The 20,256-nt window shown below is 41.5% G+C and overlaps 2 protein-coding genes across 2 annotated transcripts in view; one reads left to right on the forward strand and one right to left on the reverse strand.

Annotated features, from left to right (window-relative positions):
• HSPA14 (heat shock protein family A (Hsp70) member 14) overlaps nt 1-687 on the reverse strand; it is a 43,118-nt gene extending 42,431 nt beyond the window's left edge. Inside the window, exon 1 of the mRNA XM_077758460.1 lies at nt 531-687. Within this exon, the coding sequence (XP_077614586.1) occupies nt 531-587 (57 nt within the window). The 5' untranslated portion in view covers nt 588-687. The remainder of the gene's footprint in view (nt 1-530) is intronic.
• Nucleotides 342-19,947, forward strand: CDNF (cerebral dopamine neurotrophic factor). Its single transcript, XM_077758464.1, has 4 exons — nt 342-1,200; nt 12,681-12,808; nt 13,882-14,023; nt 19,642-19,947. Exons 1-4 carry the CDS (start codon nt 1,098-1,100, stop codon nt 19,818-19,820), a joined length of 552 nt encoding a protein of 183 aa, XP_077614590.1. The 5' UTR covers nt 342-1,097; the 3' UTR covers nt 19,821-19,947.
• The last annotated feature ends 309 nt before the right edge of the window (nt 19,948-20,256 follow it).

The raw sequence follows: 20,256 nt of genomic DNA on the forward strand, positions 1-20,256 counted from the left end.
AAGCTCTCTCATTCAAGAAAGGTCAAGTAGAGAGCACGCCACCAGCTCGCTTCACACGCTTTGCGGGATTAACAACTCCAGTTTGAGACTGCGACCACCCAGTCCTTTCCCGGCAAACATTCAGAAGCCTCGGGTCGCGGTCGTTCAGGCCCTCCTCCGGGCCTCCAGTACCCAGGAGGTCCCCGAGACCCCTCCCGGCCTCCGGCNTTCCAGGCCTTGGCTGCCCTGACGTTCCCAGGACCGCCCCCCTCGAGGCCTCTGGCTGCCCGGACGTCTCCAGACCCCGCGCGCCCGCGTCGTCACAACGCTCCGCCAGGACGCCGCGGACTTTGCGGAGGAGCTGCGGCGGACGAGGAAGGGTCCGCTCGGCCCTTCGCCTCCAAACTTCCCGCAGTATTGCCTCTCCGCCTGACATTCCCAGGCCGGCCACACGCTGTTCACAACCCCGCGGGAGATCAAAAGACTTGGCCCCGCAAGGGGAGAGCTGGGTAGCCGACCTTAATCACAGCCCCGCTCCCCGAGCCCCTCACCTTATAGACGGCCACACAGGCTGAAGTGCAGCCCAGGTGAACTCCGATGGCCGCCATGAGGCGGCAGAGACGGCGGCAGCACTAATGACTGGTCCCCCCCGTGGCAAAGGCTCCCGGCCTCCGAGCGGCCCCATCAGGCACCGCGGAAATTTCACGTTCCCGCCCGCCCACTGCGTCCCGTCCGTCCGCCGCGGCCTCCCGCGTCGCCGCCAATCAGCGTGAAGGTTTCGCCTTTCCTCTCGGACTGTCTGCGAATAGCTTTACTGCGTTTCCCCCCAGCCCCCGCCCTACCGGAAAGGCACCGCGTGTGCGATAGTGCGCACGCGCCCGTGGGGAAGCGCCTGGAAGGGGCGTGGACTCTTTGCTCCGCCTCCCTCTGGCCCTTTCGTGGAAGCCAATGGAAACTCCCGATGGGGTTGCGTCATTTGTCCTAGCAACTGCGGGCAGATTTTTTTTCCCCCCAGCGACACTAGACCCGCTGCTCTGCGTCCTGTAACAGCCTGGGGCGATAGCAGCGTGGCTGTTGGCGGACGCAGGTGGCGAGGCGTTCGGAGCAGCTGGCTCAGCATGCGGGGCGCGGGCCCAGCCGCGATGGTGGCCTTTTATGCCGGGCTTTGGGTCTCTAACCTGGGGCCGGCGCTGGGCCAGGAGGCCGGGGCCGACTGTGAAGGTGAGCGGTGTGAGACCTGCTTGCATGGCGGTGGCACCGCGCGGCAGCGCAGCTGTTGTCGGCTTTGGCTTCTCCCGGCCCGGACTATAAATAACATTTAACTTCGGAAATGTAGGCCCCGTGCCGGGTTTCCCAGCGCCCTCTCCCAAGCCTAGGCAAAAGTTCGATCCTGGCCCAGTGGTGCCTTGAGGCCGCGTTCTGGTCTTGAGATTATTGAACTGCGGTTCTGGTTTTGAGATTGTTGAACTGCGGTCCGAGGTTTGGATTCGGTTTAGGTCTGTGGCAGACCCAACTAGCTTCAGAAGACCCTGCCGCCGCCGCCTTGGTTCCGCTGCAGCCGACGGGCGAGACTGGCCTCTCCCGGCACAGATGTCCTTCAAATGTGAATGTTTGATTCCCAAAAGAAAAATAAAACGCTGAGTTGTCTGTAATTGAGTTGAGGTGGCTTAGACCAGAGAACATAACTAACGTCTGTTTCGGACGTTACGGAGAAAAGTTGCTTTACAAAGGGGTACATGGCTGCTTAAGAGGAATAGCCATCAATGATTTCCTCTTCAGTTGGCAGAACCTCAGCGATGCACTTGCAGTCGGAACACGTGAGTCTAGGTTCCGTCCTCTCCCTGCCCCCCCAAGCCTCTTCCTTGCAAAATCAGCGTGATAATACCTACTTCAGACGGCTGTTAACAAGAGCAAAGAAGATAATTAGCTCTGCTAATTACTATGCTGGCCCCTTCCTTCTGGTCTACTGTAACGCCTCCATTTTTCATTCATTGAATTAATTTATTTAAGTGTATATCCTTCTCACCCTTCTGTGACCTTGGGACTCTCCCTACTTACCAGGAAACTAGGGGCACAGTATACATTAAATACTGGATGAGTGTAGTTTGTACAATAACTTAATGAAGTCTTAAGGATTGGAGTCCAGTTTTCTGTCAGCCCTGCAATAATTAAACTTCTCTCCAGAAATTTAAAATACATACACGATGTTATTTTTTTTTAATTTTTAATGTTTTTTAAAATTTATTTCTGAGAGAGAGAGAGAGCGGGCACAAGCAGGGGAGGGTCAGAGAGAGAGAGAGACAGAATCTGAAGCAGGCTCCAGGCTCTGAGCTGTCAGCACACAGCCCGACCCAGGGCTCGAACCCACGAACTGTAAGATCATGACCTGAGCCAAAGTCGGACGCCTAACCGACTGAGCCACCCAGGTGCCCTGACACGATGTTATTTTAAAACTTTGTAGAGATGTAGATATTTGTTCAGCCAGGTTGCAATTTTGCTTAAAGATCTCTTATAACGGTGTCCTGTACATTTAAAGCAGAATTTGTGAGACATGAACAGCTGATTGGATTACTTCTCAATTTAATTTCTGGAGCATCTACCTGGAAACATTTCAGATAAGCCAGAGCATCTGGACTAATTAAATGTGAAGCGTATGCCGTCTTTCCTAGATTTATTTACAGCATATTGTGATTATTGCGTGTCTGACTAGACCTCATTTTCTACTGCCCTTGCCCCTCTTGCTCAATCTGCTTCCACCAATCTGGTGCCCTGACTGTTCTTGAACCCACACAGGCCACTCCTGCAGGAAAGCCTTTGCACTTTTTCCCTGCCTGGAGAGTTCTACCCCAGGCAGTGCACTATTTTTTCTCTCCCTTTCTTAATTAAGGGCTCTGCTCAGATACCAGTTTATCCAAGAGGTTTTCCTTGCCCACCCCATTAGGATAATAGTATGACCTTGTCACCCTCTAGCCTCATCACCATGTTTCTGTTTCTTCGCAGCCACAAGATACTTTTATTTATTCCCCAGAATGTAATCCTTGAGGGTAAGGACCTTGTTTTTCAACAGTCTCGAACACTTAATTATTGCCCAATGAATATTTGTTAAAAACATGAATGACAGGCTGTTACATTTAATGTTCTGTTTAATAGCATTAGGAATAAATAGGACTTCAAGCTCTAAAAGAGAACATGATTGGTCCTCTAGCTGAAAACAACTGGTTTATTTTAACACCAGATAAAATAAAAATGTAAGGGTGCCTGGGTGGCTCAGTCGGTTAAGCATCCAACTTCGGCTCAGGTCATGATCTCACGGTTTGTGGGTTTGAGCCCCGCATTGGGCTCTGTGCTGAGAGCTCAGAGCCTGGAGCCTGCTTCAGATTCTGTGTCTCCCTCTCTCTCTGGCCCTCCCCTGTTCACGCTGTCTCTCTCAGAAATAAGTAAAACATTAAAAAAATTAAAAACAAAATACATAAAAATGTAAAAATATTTTTTAAGTGTAACTTAGTAAGGCATACACAGAGACCAAAGACAAGGTGAAAGTGGAAACTAAAAAAAGTAAAAGGAGCAGAGAGGCGGCTTTTGCCTTGAGGGCATTTATTACCCAGGCAATCTTAATTTAGGTTTTCATGGCTAGGTAAAATAAAGAGAATGAAGACAAAGCCCAGCACCTTCCCAAGGTAGGAATGTAATACTAGGTCCTTCACCAATTCGTTTGGAACCTCAGAGAGTTAGACCTTCATTTTATTTATTAATTTTTATTTATTCTTTTAATGTTTTTTATTTATTTCCGAGAGAGAGAGACATCGTGAGCATGGGAGGGTCAGAGAGAGAGGGAGACACAGAATCTGAAGCAGGCTCCAGGCTCTGAGCTAAGCTGTCAGCACAGAGCCCGACGCGGGGCTCGAACCCATGAACCGTGAGATCATGACCTGAGCCGAAGTCGGATGCTTAACCGACTGAGCCACCCAGGCGCCCCGAGAACTTCATTTTAAAAGGTGACCTGGAAATAGCCACAACTCTACTCCCATCCTTAGAGACTAAAAGGAATTGTGTTTCTTGAACTTTGTACCAAAAGGGGTAACTCATAATCACAACATAACCCGCAATGCGTGGAGCCCCAAATGCCCACAACCTGGGTGATCCGAAGCATCTCAAACTGAAATTTTACTTTAAAGGGATTTTAAGCAGGCATCAGCAAATATTGCTGTAGGAATCGACTTTTAGCCCAGCCTGCAAATAATTCTGAAAGCTAAAGTCTAAAAAATAAAGCTCACATTCAGAAAAGTGAAGACTAGTGGCAGACACAAGGCAGGGATTAGTGGCAAGGCTTCAGGAACTGGAGTTATCAGGCACAGAATAGAAAATACCTTTATGGGGGCGCCTGGGTGGCTCAGTCGGTTAAGCGTCCAACTTTGGCTCAGGTCATGATCTCGAGGTTNAGATTAGTGGCAAGGCTTCAGGAACTGGAATTATCAGGCACAGAATAGAAAATACCTTTATGGGGACGCCTGGGTGGCTCAGTCGGTTAAGCGTCCAACTTTGGCTCAGGTCATGATCTCGAGGTTCGTGGGTTCAAGCCCCGCATCGGGCTCTGTGCTGACAGCCAGCTCCGAGCCTGGAACCTGTTTCAGATTCTGTGTCTCCCTCTCTCTCTGACCTCCCCTGCTCACACTGTCTCTGTCTATCTCAGAAATAAATAAAGCATTAAAAAAAATATCTTTATGATGTCCAAAGAAATAAAGGAAGGGACTGAAAATATGAATAAAGGGCAAAAGGCTATTTAACGTGTCCAACCATATTTGGAAAAATACCAGATTAAACATCGACAAATAGAAATTGACAGGATCAACAGCAGATGAGATACAATTGATAAAAGAATCAGTGAGTGACACGATTGAAGAATTTGTCAAGAATGAATCACGAAGAGAGACAGAAGAAAAAAAGAGAAAATTTTAAACACAGCCAGAGGAAAAAGACTGATGACCTTCAGAAGAATGGCAATTAGACTGTCAGATGATTCAATAGTGAAAGACCCAAAGTCACACAGCTAGTAATGAGTAAAGCCAGGATTTGGACTCAGAGAGTCTGGCTTCAGAGCCCCCTGCACTGAATTACTACCTATACTGCTTCCTGAGTATGGTTTTGGGACCAAATTATTTAAGGAAATTTTATAAATAAAATTGGAATGATGAAGTTGTATACAAATTATTTAGGAAGTTCTGGCTATTCTTAAACTCTTAACTCCTCATAGCATGTGTTACATTTGCAGATAGTAATTCTCCCCTAGAATTGGTACCACCAAGACTAATCTGGTGTCTTTTTTATTCTTTTCCTCCAAAATCAAGCAAATAATGGGAGACTGACTTCACTTCTAGAAGGTGTGGATGGAACTTTTGAAAATAATGTTTCTAGCCCACTTGTAGTTTGATTATTCCACTCACCCGATTTTAAACATTTATCATTGTAGCTCTTTTCCTACAGGTGACATTATTATATTTTCCAAATACTGTTTTTTCTTTTTGGGCTCTGGCTAATTATTGCTGAGTTGGTCTGTGATTTCACTTTAAAATTCTAAATTCAATTTCATTAATATTACCAAATATTTTTAATAATTAAAAAAAACCTTTTAATGTTTATTTATTTTGAGGGAGAGGGAGAGAGCATGAGCAGGGGAGGAGCAGACAGAGAGGGAGACACAGAATTTGAAGCAGGCTCCAGGCCCTGAGCTGTCAGCAAAGAGCCCGATGTGGAGTTCGAATTCACGGACTGTGAGATCATGACCTGAGCCTAAGTCAGACGCTTAACCGACTGAGCCACCCAGGTGCCCCAGTATTACCAGATATTTTATTTGAGCATGTTGGGGATTTTTGTGAGAGTCAAAGGTATTGTGGTGAGTTTTGAACATAAATTAGGAAATATTTCAAACGTACAGAAACTTTAAAAAAAAATTTTAATGTTTGATTTATTTCTGAGAGAGAGAGAGAGCAGGGGAGGGTCAGACAGAGAGGGAGACACAGAATCCAAAATAGGCTCCAGGCTCTGAGCTAGCTGTCAGCACAGTGCCCGATGCAGGACTCGAACCCACAACCGTGAGATCATGACCTGAGCCAAAGTCGGACGTTTAACCGACTGAGCCACCAGGCGCCCCAGAAATTTTTTTTAATAACATATACTTAGTATCTCAATTAAATGTTAATATTTCACTATATTTGCTACCATTCTCTGTATTTAAGAAAATACAATAAAATGGCTGCAGCTGCCATTTTCTTTCCACCCTTTCCAGGAGAAATGTCTGTTCTGAACTTCATGTGAGTTTCTTTCCCATTTTTAAAGAGTTTTTACTATAAGTGTATATATCCACAAATAGTCTATGTAATTTTTGAGGATCTTAGATGTATATGATTGTACATTGTACATATTCATCTGCAACTTTTTTCACTCAATATTTTGAGGCGTTTATGTACATCGATAACTACAGATGCAGTTCATTCTTTCTAACTTGTCTCTAGAATTCCACTTTCTGAGTGAAATACAGTTTCTGTAACTATTCTGTCTTTGAGGTTCTGTTAGGTTCTTCCCGCTTTTACATAATTTTAAGCAATGGTGCTCTGAATATTCTTACACAAGTCTCCCTGAGCACAAATGTGACCATTTCTCTAGGTCACAGAACAAGAATTTCTGGGTGATAGGTTATATACATTTTCAAATTAACTTTTCCCTATTGGACTATGTTTTCCTTACAGATATGCAGAAGCTCTTTTATTCACCCGAAAAATACATGCTTCACATCCAGTTAAGTTCTGGGGACAGAGCAATATGGCTTCAGCAGGAGAGGTGACAGAAGCTGAGGGGTGAGAGGCATTAGAAAGTCACGTCACTAGGGCTTGCAGGACAATCTAAAGACTGGATTAGACTCTGAGTGATATAGAAAACCACAGGAAGGTTTTGAGCAGACAAAGTAGCATAATCTCGACTTACATTTTTAAGATTCTAGTTAGAATGTTGGGAATTCAGTGGGTCAGATTATAGCAACCCTCTAGCCAAGAAATCCTAACACTGCAGGAGAAAATAGAAAAATAGCATAAAGGAACCAAGAGCTGACAAGATAAAAAGATTTGCTAGGGCAAAATTAAAGGGGAAGAAGCAATCCTGAATGGCAAATGGAGCTTACAGTCATTTGCTTGGGTCACCCTGGCAGAAGTAAAGATAATCTTTGGTATGAGGAGAACAGAAGTCCTAGCCCAAAACTTGTTTTAAGGGGGGAATCTACCAGGACGCTCTTCTCTGTTAATCTGGAGTTCCCAAAGCGTTGCTCCCTCAGACAAACAATAAATTTAACCCATCCCTACCCACAGAGACTCTAAGGAAAATTTCCTTGACCTTGACCAGAATAGAAGAAAGGAATAAATACCTTTCTGAGAGATTATAATCACATGATGTCCTCCATTAGGTTTACAGCTAAATTTCACATGCCGGGAGGGTCGGGGTACCTGGGCGGCTCAGTCAGGGGCTCAGCTCATGATTTCACTGTTGGGGGATTCGAACCCCACGTAGGGCTCTGTGGTGACAGCTTGGAGCCTGGAGCCCGCTTTGGATTCTGTGTCTCCATCTCTCTCTGCCCCTCCCCTGCTTGCACTCTGTCTCTTTCTCTTTCAAAAGAAGTAAACATTAAAAAAAATAATTCATATCAGGGGTCCAAAAAATTATCAAGTTACCTATTTAGTTTAAAGTAGTCCCTGCTAGTGGCTCCTAAGCCTGATAAATATGAACACAATCCCTTTATGGATGGAAGGCATCTTCATTTTCAGCCTCAAATAATCTCCACAAATATATTTCAAGAGACTCTAAGTATCATGCAGGACAAAATAAGCAGCAAAGAAATCATCAAGTAAGAAGGGGAGGTAAAGGACTCTTGTTCACAACAAACCTTTTATAAGATATTGGCTTTAAACCAGGTGTGGGAGTGTCAGGAAGAGAGGAGAGCCTTGGAAACCACATTCTTTGAGCGGTTTTCTTTCTTTTTTAAAAAAATGTTTATTTATTTTGGAGAGACAGAGCGCAAGCAGGGGGAGGGGCAGAGAGACGGAGTTACAGAATCCGAAGCAGGCTCCGGGCTCTGAGCTGTCAGCCCAGAGCCCGAGGTAGGGCTCGAACCCACAAACTGTGAGATCATGACCTGAGCCAAAGTCAGATGCTTAACCGACTGAGCCACCCAGGCGCCCCTAGAACTGAATCTTGATATCTAATAATGTCTACTTTGCCAGCTCCTCCTTTTTGTCTTCTCAGTTGGTTGAGAATCTGACTCTTGATTTCGGCTCAGGTTATAATCTTGTGGCTGTAAGATCACACTCTGCATTGGGCTCCTCACAGAGTGTAGAGCTTGGGATTCTCTCTCTCTCTCTGCCCCTCCCCTGCTGGTGTGTGGGTGCTCTCTCTTTCTCCAAATAAATAAATAAACAAAAAAATAATTATCCTCCATAATATTGAATCTTCCCATCCATGAACAAGGCTTTATCTTCCCATTTCTGAGGTCTACTTTAAAGTTTTGATCAAGTTTTATAATTTTTCTTCTAAAGCCTTGATACATTTCCTTAAATTTATTCCTGGTTACACTAGAATTTTTATCACGATTGTAAATTATACCTTATTTTAAATTTGCAGTTTCCTCATTGTTTCTTCTTATTACTCTGAAATCCAGCAATTTTGCATAATGCTCTCCTTATTAAGAATGTTTTTCTACCTAGACAATCATATAATCTGCAAATGATAAAAATTTTGTTTTTTCCTTTCTAAACAAACATTTGTTCTGTGAGCTAAGACATCCAGTTCTGTATTGAATACAAGTGGTGACAAAGGATCATTTTATTGCTACGTAGGATATTTGCTGTAGAGCTTTCGTAGATATCCTTTATCAGCTTAATGCAGTTTTTTTCTAGTCCGAGTTTGCTAAGTGTCTGAACATCGATGCTTCCTTTAATCAAGAACAGAAACTGCATTTAATCAAAGGCATATACATCTATTGAGATGACCATATAATAAATTCCATTACTAACTTTTCCAATTTTCTAATTTTATTATTTTTATTTTTTAAAGCTTATTTATTTATTGGGGGGAAGGGGCAGAAGAGAGGGAGAGACAGAATCTGTGCTGACAGCACAGAGCCTGACATGGGGCTTGAACTCACAAACTGTGAGATCATTACCTGAGCTGAGATCAAGAGTCGGATGCTTAATGGATTGAGCCACCCAGGTGCCTCAATTAATTATTTATTAATCTAAACAAACTGCTTAAAATGCTCTTTTTCAGGTTTGCAGTTTTAGTTACTTGTGGAAAATGAAGATTTAGATCTGTTACACCCACCCACATCTGTCTCCTGGATACCCATTCCCCCATTTTACATACATTTTAAAAATGTTCATTTATTTATTTTGAGAGAGAGCGGGAGAGAGAGATGGTGAGTGGGAGAGGGTAGAGGGGGAGAGACAGAAAGAGAGAGAGAGAATCCCAAGCAGGTTCCATGCTGTCAGCATGAAGCCCAACGTGGGGCTCAATCCCACAAACCATGAGATCATGACTTGAGCTGAAATCAAGAGTCAGACACTTAACCAATGGAGCCACCCAGGCACCCCCAGTTTGTACACATTTATATCACCATTTTGAGTAAAAATAAACCTCAGGGTTTATACTGTCTTGCCCATGTAAATATTATTCAAAGGTGAGTTATCTAGTGCACCAGGATTTCATCTTTCATGAACACCTTTCTCCCCTTGAATTAAAACTTGCCTCAATTTTTCTTTGAATAATTTTTATTTCAATCATTCACTTATCTCCACATATTTTTTTTTTCTGACAGAACTGAAAATCAACTCTGAACATGTTAACTACATCAGGTAGTCTTTTGGTTTGGTTTTTCTTTTTAAAACTCAAGTTGAATGCTTACTCATTAATTTCCTATTTTTTTCATTGAAAGATACATACTTTTGTTATGAATTTCCTTGGAAGTACTGACTTAATTCTAGTCCTTAAGTTTTACATAGAGCATTTTTATTGGAATTAAGTTCTAAAAATTGGACACTCCTACCACTACTTTTTCTTTGACCCATGGGTTAGAAGTGTGTATTTAAAAAATTTCCAGGCACACATAAGGACACACGTTGTATGTTTTGTTACTGATTTCTAATTATATTCAGGGAATGTGGCCTGCTTGGTACAGATTTTTTGGACTTGTTGAGATCTGCTTCTTGGCTTACTACCTGACAAATTAATGTAAATATTCCATATTTTCTTAAGAATTTCTCTAATTTGGGGGAGAAGGGTTCTATATAAGGTCAAATTTGTGAATAGTGCTCAAATGTTTAATGTCCTTATTAACTTTTGGTTGATTTGATCAAATAACTGCTGATAGGGTTTTCAACCATCTATTGTTATTGTGAATTTGTCAATTTCTTCTTATAATTCTATTAGGATTTTCTATATTATTAGACTATGCTGTTGGCTGTTCATTAGTTCAGAACTTTTTTTTTTTTTTTGGTATTTCTGGTAAGTGCTTTATTTTCTGATTAGTAGTGACTGATGTTATTCTCAAAAATGCTTTACAGAGCTAAAGCAGATTTTGGTTAGCCTTTTTCACAGGCGTATCTTTTTATTTTTAAAGTATCCTCAATTTTGTTACTGTTTTTTGTTTTTTCAAATCCTTTGCTGTAGCCTCATACTTTTTATGTGACTCTTACATTCAGTACATAATTGAATTTGTAATAGTTCTACTCTGAAAAATCCTGTTCTATAAATAGGAGTTTAAAACATTAATGTGTATTGTAATCGGTGAGATATTTGGATGTATTTCTCCTACTTAATTTTGTGAGTGTTTAGAAAACCTTATTGTGCTTTTTTCTTTCTTTCTTTCTTTTTTATCTTTCCTGCCTTTTAGTGCACTGGTAAATATTTTAACAATCCCTCCCCATGCCCTGCTCCAATGCTGATCTGAAAGGAATCTTTATATTACTTACACTTTTAGTTATTACCCTTAACATTGTTAACATGATTAGTTAGCTGAATATCATTAGGACTTAACAATAATGTTTCTTTACCCTCTTCCTGGGTGATAAAGGATCTTAGGAAGTTTCACATAAATTCTCCTTTATTTTCCATCTTATATGTTGGAATTATCCTGCATCTGGGTTTTACCTTACATTTATACTCCTACATGTTCATTATTACTGTTTACGTACTTAATCTTGATTTAAATTTTTCTCCCACTTGCCATTTTCTTTCCTCACATTCCTTCTTGTGACCTGTTTCTCCTTTCTGGATTTTGCCTCCTTCTTCCTACAATGTATCTTTTAGCAGAACTTCTTAAAGTGCTTCATACATAGGATGCTCAATAAATATTTATTAAATAAATTAACTTAATCAAATGAACATAAACTATACTAGGTGTCTAGTTTATATATTAGGGTGATCAGTAGATCTTGCCTCATTACCAGACAGCTAGATAATCAGACACTTGATTATTAGGGATGGGGGACAGAGCACATCACCTGGTTTTAGTTAATACCATGAATTAAGAGTAGGGATAGAGAGAACCCCGGGCCTGAGCACTCTCCGCTCTTCCTTAGTATATTTCTCTAGAATTCTCTTTCTAATGCTAGGGCCACTGTTTTCCAGCATAAGCTTCTGGCCTCCATTTCCTTCTTTTCTACTTGGACTGGACATTTGCCCCATCTGAGAGAGCCACATGACAAAGCCCCTTCCTCCTACTGCAGAGAGAAGTGTGTAGGGTCTGGGTCAGATGACCAGGGACTTCATTCCCTCTCTAGCACTTATTAGGCAAGTTAACTGACCATTCTTTGGCTCAGCTACCTCATCTGTAAAATAAGGATAGTAGTGCGTCTATATCATAGCTTTGTTCTGAGACTCAAATGGGTTAATAATAACATACATTAGAACAGGGATAGCACCTGAGAGCCATAACAAATGTTAACTACGGTGGTTGCTATTGGCTGTGCCACTGCTCGGCTCCCTTTACCCCTTTGCTGGCTCTGGATGCTGGGATCGAATATGATTACTCGAATTGGAGTTTCATGTAGGTTCATGATGATAGAACATACAGACATATGCAGACGACCAAGGGGTTTCATTTAAGATATGTTTTCAGGTTTTCCTCTATGCTTTAAACAAAGCTGTCTCAGGCATCATATCCTATATAAAGCTGTATTTTCTTTTAGGCTTAAATTTTGTGGGAAAATTCTCATTTTAGGTTCAACTTCACTCCAGAGATTGAGTCATTGATTGATTGACTCAATAAGTGTTATGCAAAGCCCAATACTAAACTACTAGCTATAGGCCCCAAATCATTCTTTTTTTTCTTAATAGTTGTTTACTTATTTTCAGAGAGAGAGAGAGAGCACACAAGCAGGGGAGGGGCAGAGAGAGGGAGAGAGAGAATCCCTAGCAGGCTCTGGGGTGATAGTGGGGCTCAGTCCCACGACCCAGGAGATCGTGACCTGAGGCAAAATCCAGACAGTTAAGCAACTGCGCCACCCAGGTGCCCGTGGCCCCAAACCGTTCTTACTCATAATTTGAATCCATTGTTGCAATGTGTTGAATCAAATTTAACTTCTGTATTTGATGACTGGGACATCCACATCGGTGTGGTAATAGTTATATTGTACATAACTACATAATTTCTTTGATTCTTCTAGTATGTAAAGAATTCCTGAACCGATTCTATAACTCCCTGATCGCCAGAGGAGTCAACTTTTCCCTGGACACCATAGAAAAGGAATTGGTCAGCTTTTGCTTGGATGTCAAAGGAAAAGAAAACCGCCTGGTATGGTAACTCTTCATCTTTCATTTTCCCCTTAGGCTTGAAGAAAAGTGTTCATGGTTTCATTTCTCATCTTAGTCTGAATGGTCTCCTGCTTAGATGCCTCAAGGATGTTCACTGTAGATAGCAAGCAAAAATTGATCTTTCAATGAAGTGTAGTCATGTATTTTCATCTAGAATATATCTGGTTTCATTTTGCTTTCTGAATAAGCCACAGACAACCAATTCCATGTTTTAAGTAAAGTCACACAAATTCCTAATGAGAAAATTTCTGTCCTGGGTTGAGTGGGTAGACTTTCTCTTTCTTATCAAGACTATTAGTGAAACTTACCAAAACATTTTTATAACATCATACATACATAACTAATGAAGTCTTTATATTCGCTTATAATGGTGTTTTCTGGGTATACACGGATGACTTATTTCCGTATAGTGTTTTACTTCACTATAGATACTTGTAGGCCAATTCATTTTGCCTAGAATTTTCGTGTTCAATTTTTCAGTTAAATCTGCATTGTTGACTATTCACCACTGACACACTGTAAACCTCTCAGCATTTATTTGTGCCATGAAGTTTCATATTTTTAAATGAAAGTGCTTAAGTTGGGCAGCTGGGAAGGCAGCATAGCATGATGGGGAAGGGTATGGACTCTAGAAGCCGAAATGGTAGATTTTTCAATTCCATCTCTTCTGCTTGCCAGCTGGGTGACCTTTAGTTGGCTTGGGTATAAAATGGGGATAATTATAGTACTTACTTCACAGGATTCTTGTGAGAATTCAGTAAGTTAAGACCTTTAAAGCCCCAAGAGCAGTGAGAGAGCAGCGCCTGGCACAAAGAAAAACACTTAGCAAATGTTACCTCTTATTAGTCTTTGAGCATCATGTGAATTGTAGGGCACTACTAATTAACATGATCACGGGGATGGAATCATTTGTTTTCTGGTGTCTTAGTCAGCAGGGGTTAAAATTTAATGGCTGGGCCATGAAAACTAGGTTAACCTCCTTCTCACTTCTCTGAACTATATTAACTTTTCTTCATCACCCAGCGACACTAACTTATCTTTGTTCTCCATCAGTGCTATTATCTAGGAGCAACGAAAGATGCAGCCACCAAGATCCTAAGTGAGGTTGCTCGCCCAATGAGCGTGCATATGCCTGCAACAAAGATTTGTGAGAAGCTCAAAAAGATGGACAGCCAGATCTGTGAACTGAAATATGGTATAATGGAGTCAAATGTAATTTTCCAATATGTTCAGAGCATTGCCAATTCTCTACACCGAGGGCCCTGTTTCTAAAAAGCCAATGTGGGAAGAGAAGGCATTCTCCACTGGCCAGTCGGCTGCTGGGCTGCTGAATGGTGCCTAGCGACATCTGAGCTCCTTTGGGGGAACAGAAAGGAGTACAGCACACTCAGCGTTAGGTAGAACCGACAAACCCAGAGAGCAGAGTTTCATCTCTTACGTCACCAAGGCAAGGTCAACTATGTATGTCAAGGAGAAAGTCAAAATGTAAAGGGAGCAGCTACTCATGGTGACTTAGCTTTTTGGTGACCTATTGAGGCAAAACGTTGCATTGATTCCAAGGTGACGTTAGGACTTTGAGGTTTTAAATCTGACTATAACTTGTCTCCCTAGATTTGTCTGCCATTCTGCTGGTTTTAAACTTCAGGAAATAGGTTATTCACATCAAGTCAGGTTTCGCTTGAAGAAGTAGAGGGTGCCTAAAATAAACAGTGAGGAACGGAAGGAGATGTCCTATTTAAAATGGTATCCTTGGCCTTATGAATTCCACAGATATAGGTCTATTCTTACACAGTACTGAGGATCTGTATCTGGGCCAGCCTTTTGGGTAGAATGAATAGGTGTGATAAAAGCCTGGGGGATCCCTCCCTTAGTCTATCCTTAACTCCTGAGATTTTACCAGGAGAGACTCATTTCTTTTGCTTAAGTCATTTTTTTTTTGATGTTACATATCCACTGTAGTATTGTAAACTAAGTAATTAGCATCCAACTCTGAGTTACCTTAGTCTTATTTTCCAACATAACTATGTAATATGCCTATGCACCATAGCAACATAGCTGGATTTAACTAGGGTTAAGGCCGGAAGATACCTAAGGTAACCTATTTCTCAATTTTTTGCCAAGGGCAGGCTCTCATCTCCAAGGTAGTGATTATGGGGAAGAATCCATTTTTATTGGCTTCCAAGTAATGAAGTAGAGTCCATATAAACAACTGAGTCCATATAAACAATATTCACAGAAGGGACAAATCTATGCTGATTCTTTCATTTGCCAAATGCATTTTGAACAATGTCTGCTATATTCAAGGGATCCTACTAGGCTCCTTGAATAATAGAAAAATTAATCAGGTATTATTGAGAAGAAACACATACTTACTAATGTTTTGGCAATGATGGCCACTAGAGGCCTCTGGGGAGCCACAAACTAGCTTTAATTTTGGTATCCACCTTTTCCTTTTTGTTTTAGGGTTACAGAGTTTTCCCTCTTTTACAATTAATGCCAGATGCCAAGTTCTCTAGAAAAACTCAAAGACACTACTTATCCTAGCAAGAAACTAATTTTTTCCCCCTCAATCATTTATTTTGACTGGGCCACTAGTTCTAAATTCTCCTCCCAAGCTTATTGTCAGCAGGAAAATTGAGATTGAACAGGGTCTTTGAACTATGGGATATTAATAATTTGAGCTATAAAAGCTTCTATGTCTAAAGGTATTTGTTAAGTCAGCCATGAAATTAACAAACAAGGTAAGTGTAGAGTGGATTATGTTTTCAATTAGGAAGGTGTCATTTGGTGTTTGACCTGAAAGTAAGTTTTTGCCAGCTCTATTTTTTTTAAGGATGGGAATCACTATAAAAATATAAGTGTTCTCCGGAGCACAGGGTGTAGCTGACCCTCCAAATAAAAAAAGGTTTGAAAATGTCAGTTTTTATCATTTTGTTTTTATTTTTTCCACATGTATTGAGATTTAATTGACATAAACATTGTGTAAGTTTAAGGCATATACCACATTGATTTGAAACGCTTAAATATTGCAGTATTACCACCATCATGTTAGCTAACACATCCATCATGCCTTCTGATTACCATACCTTTTTTGTAATGAGAACATTTAAGATGTAGTCTCTTGGTAACTTTCAAGTATATAATACAATATTATTAACACAATTACCACAATGTGCATTTTAGATCCCCAGAGTTTATACCCTGTGGCCAACTTCTTTGGCCAATTTCTCCACCCCACAGCCCCTGGTAACCACCATTCTAGTCTCTGTTTCTATTAGTCTGGTTTTTCACATTCCATGTATATGTGATACCATAGAGTATTTGTCTTTCTCTGTCTTATTTCACCTAGTATAATGTTCTCCAGGTCCACTCATATTGTTGTAAGTAGCAGGATTTCTTTTCTCATGGCTGAATAACACTCCATTGTATGTATATACCTTTGTATCAAACACACACAAACAGCACATCTTCTTTATCCATTCATCTGTTGACAGACACTTAGGTTGTTTCCATATCTTCGCTCCTGTGAGTAATTCAGCAACGAACGTGGGAGTGCAGACATCTCTTTTACATCCTGTTTTCATTTCCTTTTGATATATACCCGGAAGTGGGATTGCTGGATCGCTTAGCAGTTCTACTTTTAATTTTTAAAGGAACCACCATACTGTTTTCCATAGGGGCTGTACTAACTTACACTACCACCGACAGTGATTTTTTCCAAATCATTTTCAACACTTGCCCTCTCTTAGGTTTTTGGTGACACCTGTTCTAAGAGGTATCTCATTGTAGTGTTGTTCTGCATGTCCTTATGATTAGTGACGTTAAGCAATTTATCATGTACCTCTTGGCCATTTGTATGTCTTCTTTGGGAAAACTGTCTATGTCTATTTAGTTCCTCTGCGTATTTTTTTGGCCAGATTGTTTAAAATTTTTTTTTGCTAGTGAGTTGTATGAGTTCTTTATATATTTTGGATATTCACCCCTTATCAGATATATGATTTTCAAACATTCTCTCCCATTCCATCACTTGCTATTTATTTTGTACCGGCTTCTTCGCTGTGCAGAAACTTTTTAGTTTGATATGTTCCCACTTACTCATTTTTGCTTTTGTTGTTGTGCTCTGGTGTCATATCCAAAAAATCGTTGCCAAGACCAATATCAAGGAGACTTTCCTTAGGTTTTCTTACAGGACTTTTGTAGTTTCAGGTCTGCTGTTTAATTCTTTAATCCATTTTCAAGTTAATATTCATGAGTGATGAAAGATAGGGGCCCAGTTTCATTTTCTTCATGTGGTTATCCAGTTTTCCAAACACCATTTACCAAAGAGACTATTCTTTCCCCATTGCATATTCTTGGCTCCTTTGTCAAATCTTAGTTGACCGTATCTGCAAGTGTTTATTTCTGGGCTTTTGATACTGATGGGGTTTTGGAGTGATGGTGGGGGTCAGGAGCCAATGGCCAAGAAAGAATTCTTGAGACATCTTTGGTGAAAATGGTGCTGTTGTTAAAGCATGGGGACAGGACCCAGGGGCAGAAAGAGCTGCACTGGGGGGTGTGAAGAGTGACTGACTGTGTACTATGGAGTTGGGAGAGGTAAAGTCAAAAGGGAGGCCTCCTGGAGGACTCTGATATGCTAAAGAGGACTCTTAAGATACCGAGGCCTTGCTATTGTCGCTATTGTCAAGCTAAGGTTATTTTCCCTCTAGTAAGGCATTAACATTAAGACAGCAGGGAGTTCCCGGGGAAAGGTCCTACTCTGTATTTGCTTCAAGTATTTGTCAATGAATGGGCTGCAGGTTATAAAGAAACTTAATGTCATTTATATTTTCTTCTTGCCTTTGTTCCCCACATCATTGGAGAGGGGAAGGTGATGTTAGGGCTCCAGGAAACTGAGTCTACGGGATTCTGGAAGCTAAGCTGTTGATAAGGGATTGCCTTTTTCTTTCTTTTTTTTTAAAAATATATATATTTTTAAACATTTATTTATTTTTGACAGGCAGAGAGACAGAGTGTGAGCAGGAGAGAGGCAGACACAGAATCTGAAGCAGGCTCCAGGCTCTGAACTGTCAGCACAGAGCCCAACGCGGGGCTCGAACTCTAGAACCGCGAGATCATGACCTGAACCTAAGTCGGTTAACCGACAGAGCCACCCAGACACCCCAGGGGTTGCCTTTGTCTTGTAACTTACTAAGACTTTTAGAAACTGATGGAGACTCCTGGCCTGCATGACTGTGATCCTTATCAGTTAACCATAGTCTTTTTTTTTCTTTCCTTTGTTCTTGGGCCAGGAATGTCACACACTGCCTTAGTGCAGCTTTGTAGTATGGTTTGGAATCAGCAAGTGTGATGCTTCCAGCTTTGTTCTTTCTGAGGATTGCTTTGGCTAATCTAGGTCTTTCGAGCCTCCATACAAACTGAGGTTGTTTTTTGTGGGTTTTGTTTGTTTGTTTTGTGAAAAATGACAGTGGAATTTTGATAGGGATAGTGTTAAATCTGTAGATGGCTTTGGGTAGGATGGGCATTTTAACAATATTAATCTTCTGATCCATGAACATGGGATGTCTTTCCATCTGTGTCCTCTTCAATTTATTTCATCAAAGCCTTCCATGTATAGAGCTTTCACCTCCTTGGTTAAATTAATTCCCACGTATAAAATCCCACTTTTACATTTGAACACAGTTGGTGGAGATTTTTGATAAATCACTTGACAACTATGTTAGGTTGTTAAATGCTATGTTTATTATGCAGGGGAAAAAAGGAAAGGGTGCCTCAAGAGAAGTCAAGCTGTACAACTCCTGTGATGCTACCAACTGTCTCATAAACAAACTTAAATGTTGTATCCATGTTCAAGCACACACCTGTTGTGGGGCAGGAGGAAGGGGACTTACTGCTGGGACAAAAGAATTTCCCCTTTCTGATAGGGAAATTATGAGTATGTCATAGAGGAGCTTTTTTTTTTTTCCTTTTCCTTTTTGAGTTTGGCAATAGAGAAGTAGTTGAGTTCTTGACATTCCCTGCAGATAGTCTGTAAATGGAAACAGTAGACTTTCTCAAGGACTTCAATGTTAGTAACAAGTGTGGGCAAGAAGGTAAGGAGCCTGACTGGCCGGCACTAAGGCACTAGAGCTAGAGAAGTGGGTATATCCCAAGGGACCATCAAGGGATGCTGTGATGATTTTGTAATCCCCACAGGGGCAGAGGATTGGGTGAGTTCAAGCAGAGATCTGAAACAATTTAGGATCAATTAGAATGCTCTTAATTTTATTCCTGTGTTTTGGTTTCTTTGTGTTTGTATTTAAAAACCCGACAGTGCTTTGTAATAGGTGTGCCCGTCTGTTTTAACTCAGACATATCTTCATACAGAAAGTGAACCGTCACTTTCTAGTTATTTAAAATGGAGGGCTTTCAGTTGAGTTTCACTCAAGGCCATTCCAAGGCATTGCAGGTTATCAATTCCCTTCTTTTCTCCTGGGGAAGAGCAATTAGGATGCAGCACAGTGGTTTTAATAATTACCATCTTGAGAAGCCATGGAGTGGTCGCAAATACTGCAAAGCTACCGAGGTCCCTGTTTTGGAGCAAGTCATAATTCCACGAAGAGCAAGTTTAACAGAATGCAAATGATGCCAATAGCTTTGTAGATGACACATTTTCCTTAGGTATGTCTTGGTTCCATAGAAATTGGAACCGTTCCCCACTTTGCAACATAGGGTAGTTGGCACCAAGTTAAATAACACCAGCGGCCCTTCTAAGTGTTTCACTGTTGTTTTGGTTTCTTAAAAACTGCGCTTTTTACCCCCCTTTCGGTCATTTAGAAAAGCAGTTGGACCTGGCATCAGTGGACCTGTCAAAGATGAGAGTAGCGGAGCTGAAGCAGATCCTGCGCAGCTGGGGGGAGGAGTGCAGAGCCTGTGCGGAAAAAACCGACTACGTGGATCTCATCACAGAGCTGGCCCCCAAGTATGCGGCGGCGCCCCCCAAATCAGAGCTCTGACCCTCGGGCGCTGACGCACTGCTGATGACAGACACGGGGACTCTCCACGTTATGGACTTGTGGGTTAGGAGTATGTATGGGGTCTCATACTTTTTGTTTTGCTAATACAACCGATTAAGACTTGGTTAGGGCGCTTGTAATTAAAACTGCTAATATCACTGGTAACTTACATTGGCAGTGTGCCAAAACCCGAGAGTGCCTTTCTCCTAATGTTTGTGAGGATTCTGTGTATGTCATTGTCCGTTTCCTTAAAATTGAGAAATGCGAACGACTGAAAAATGGGTGGAGTTAAGTTGAGTCTAAGAAGGAAGACAGTGCTCAGAGGCCCCTCCCTCTCTGTGCACTAGTTTTTAATTAAACATATTGGTTTAGGGTAAAAGAAACAATGTTTAGTTTACCTAACGCCCGCCTTCAACCCTAAACAATAACACGGCAT

Source organism: Crocuta crocuta, unplaced genomic scaffold, assembly GCF_008692635.1.
Source record: "Crocuta crocuta isolate KB4526 unplaced genomic scaffold, BGI_CrCroc_1.0 scaffold32, whole genome shotgun sequence".
NCBI lineage: Eukaryota > Metazoa > Chordata > Mammalia > Carnivora > Hyaenidae > Crocuta > Crocuta crocuta.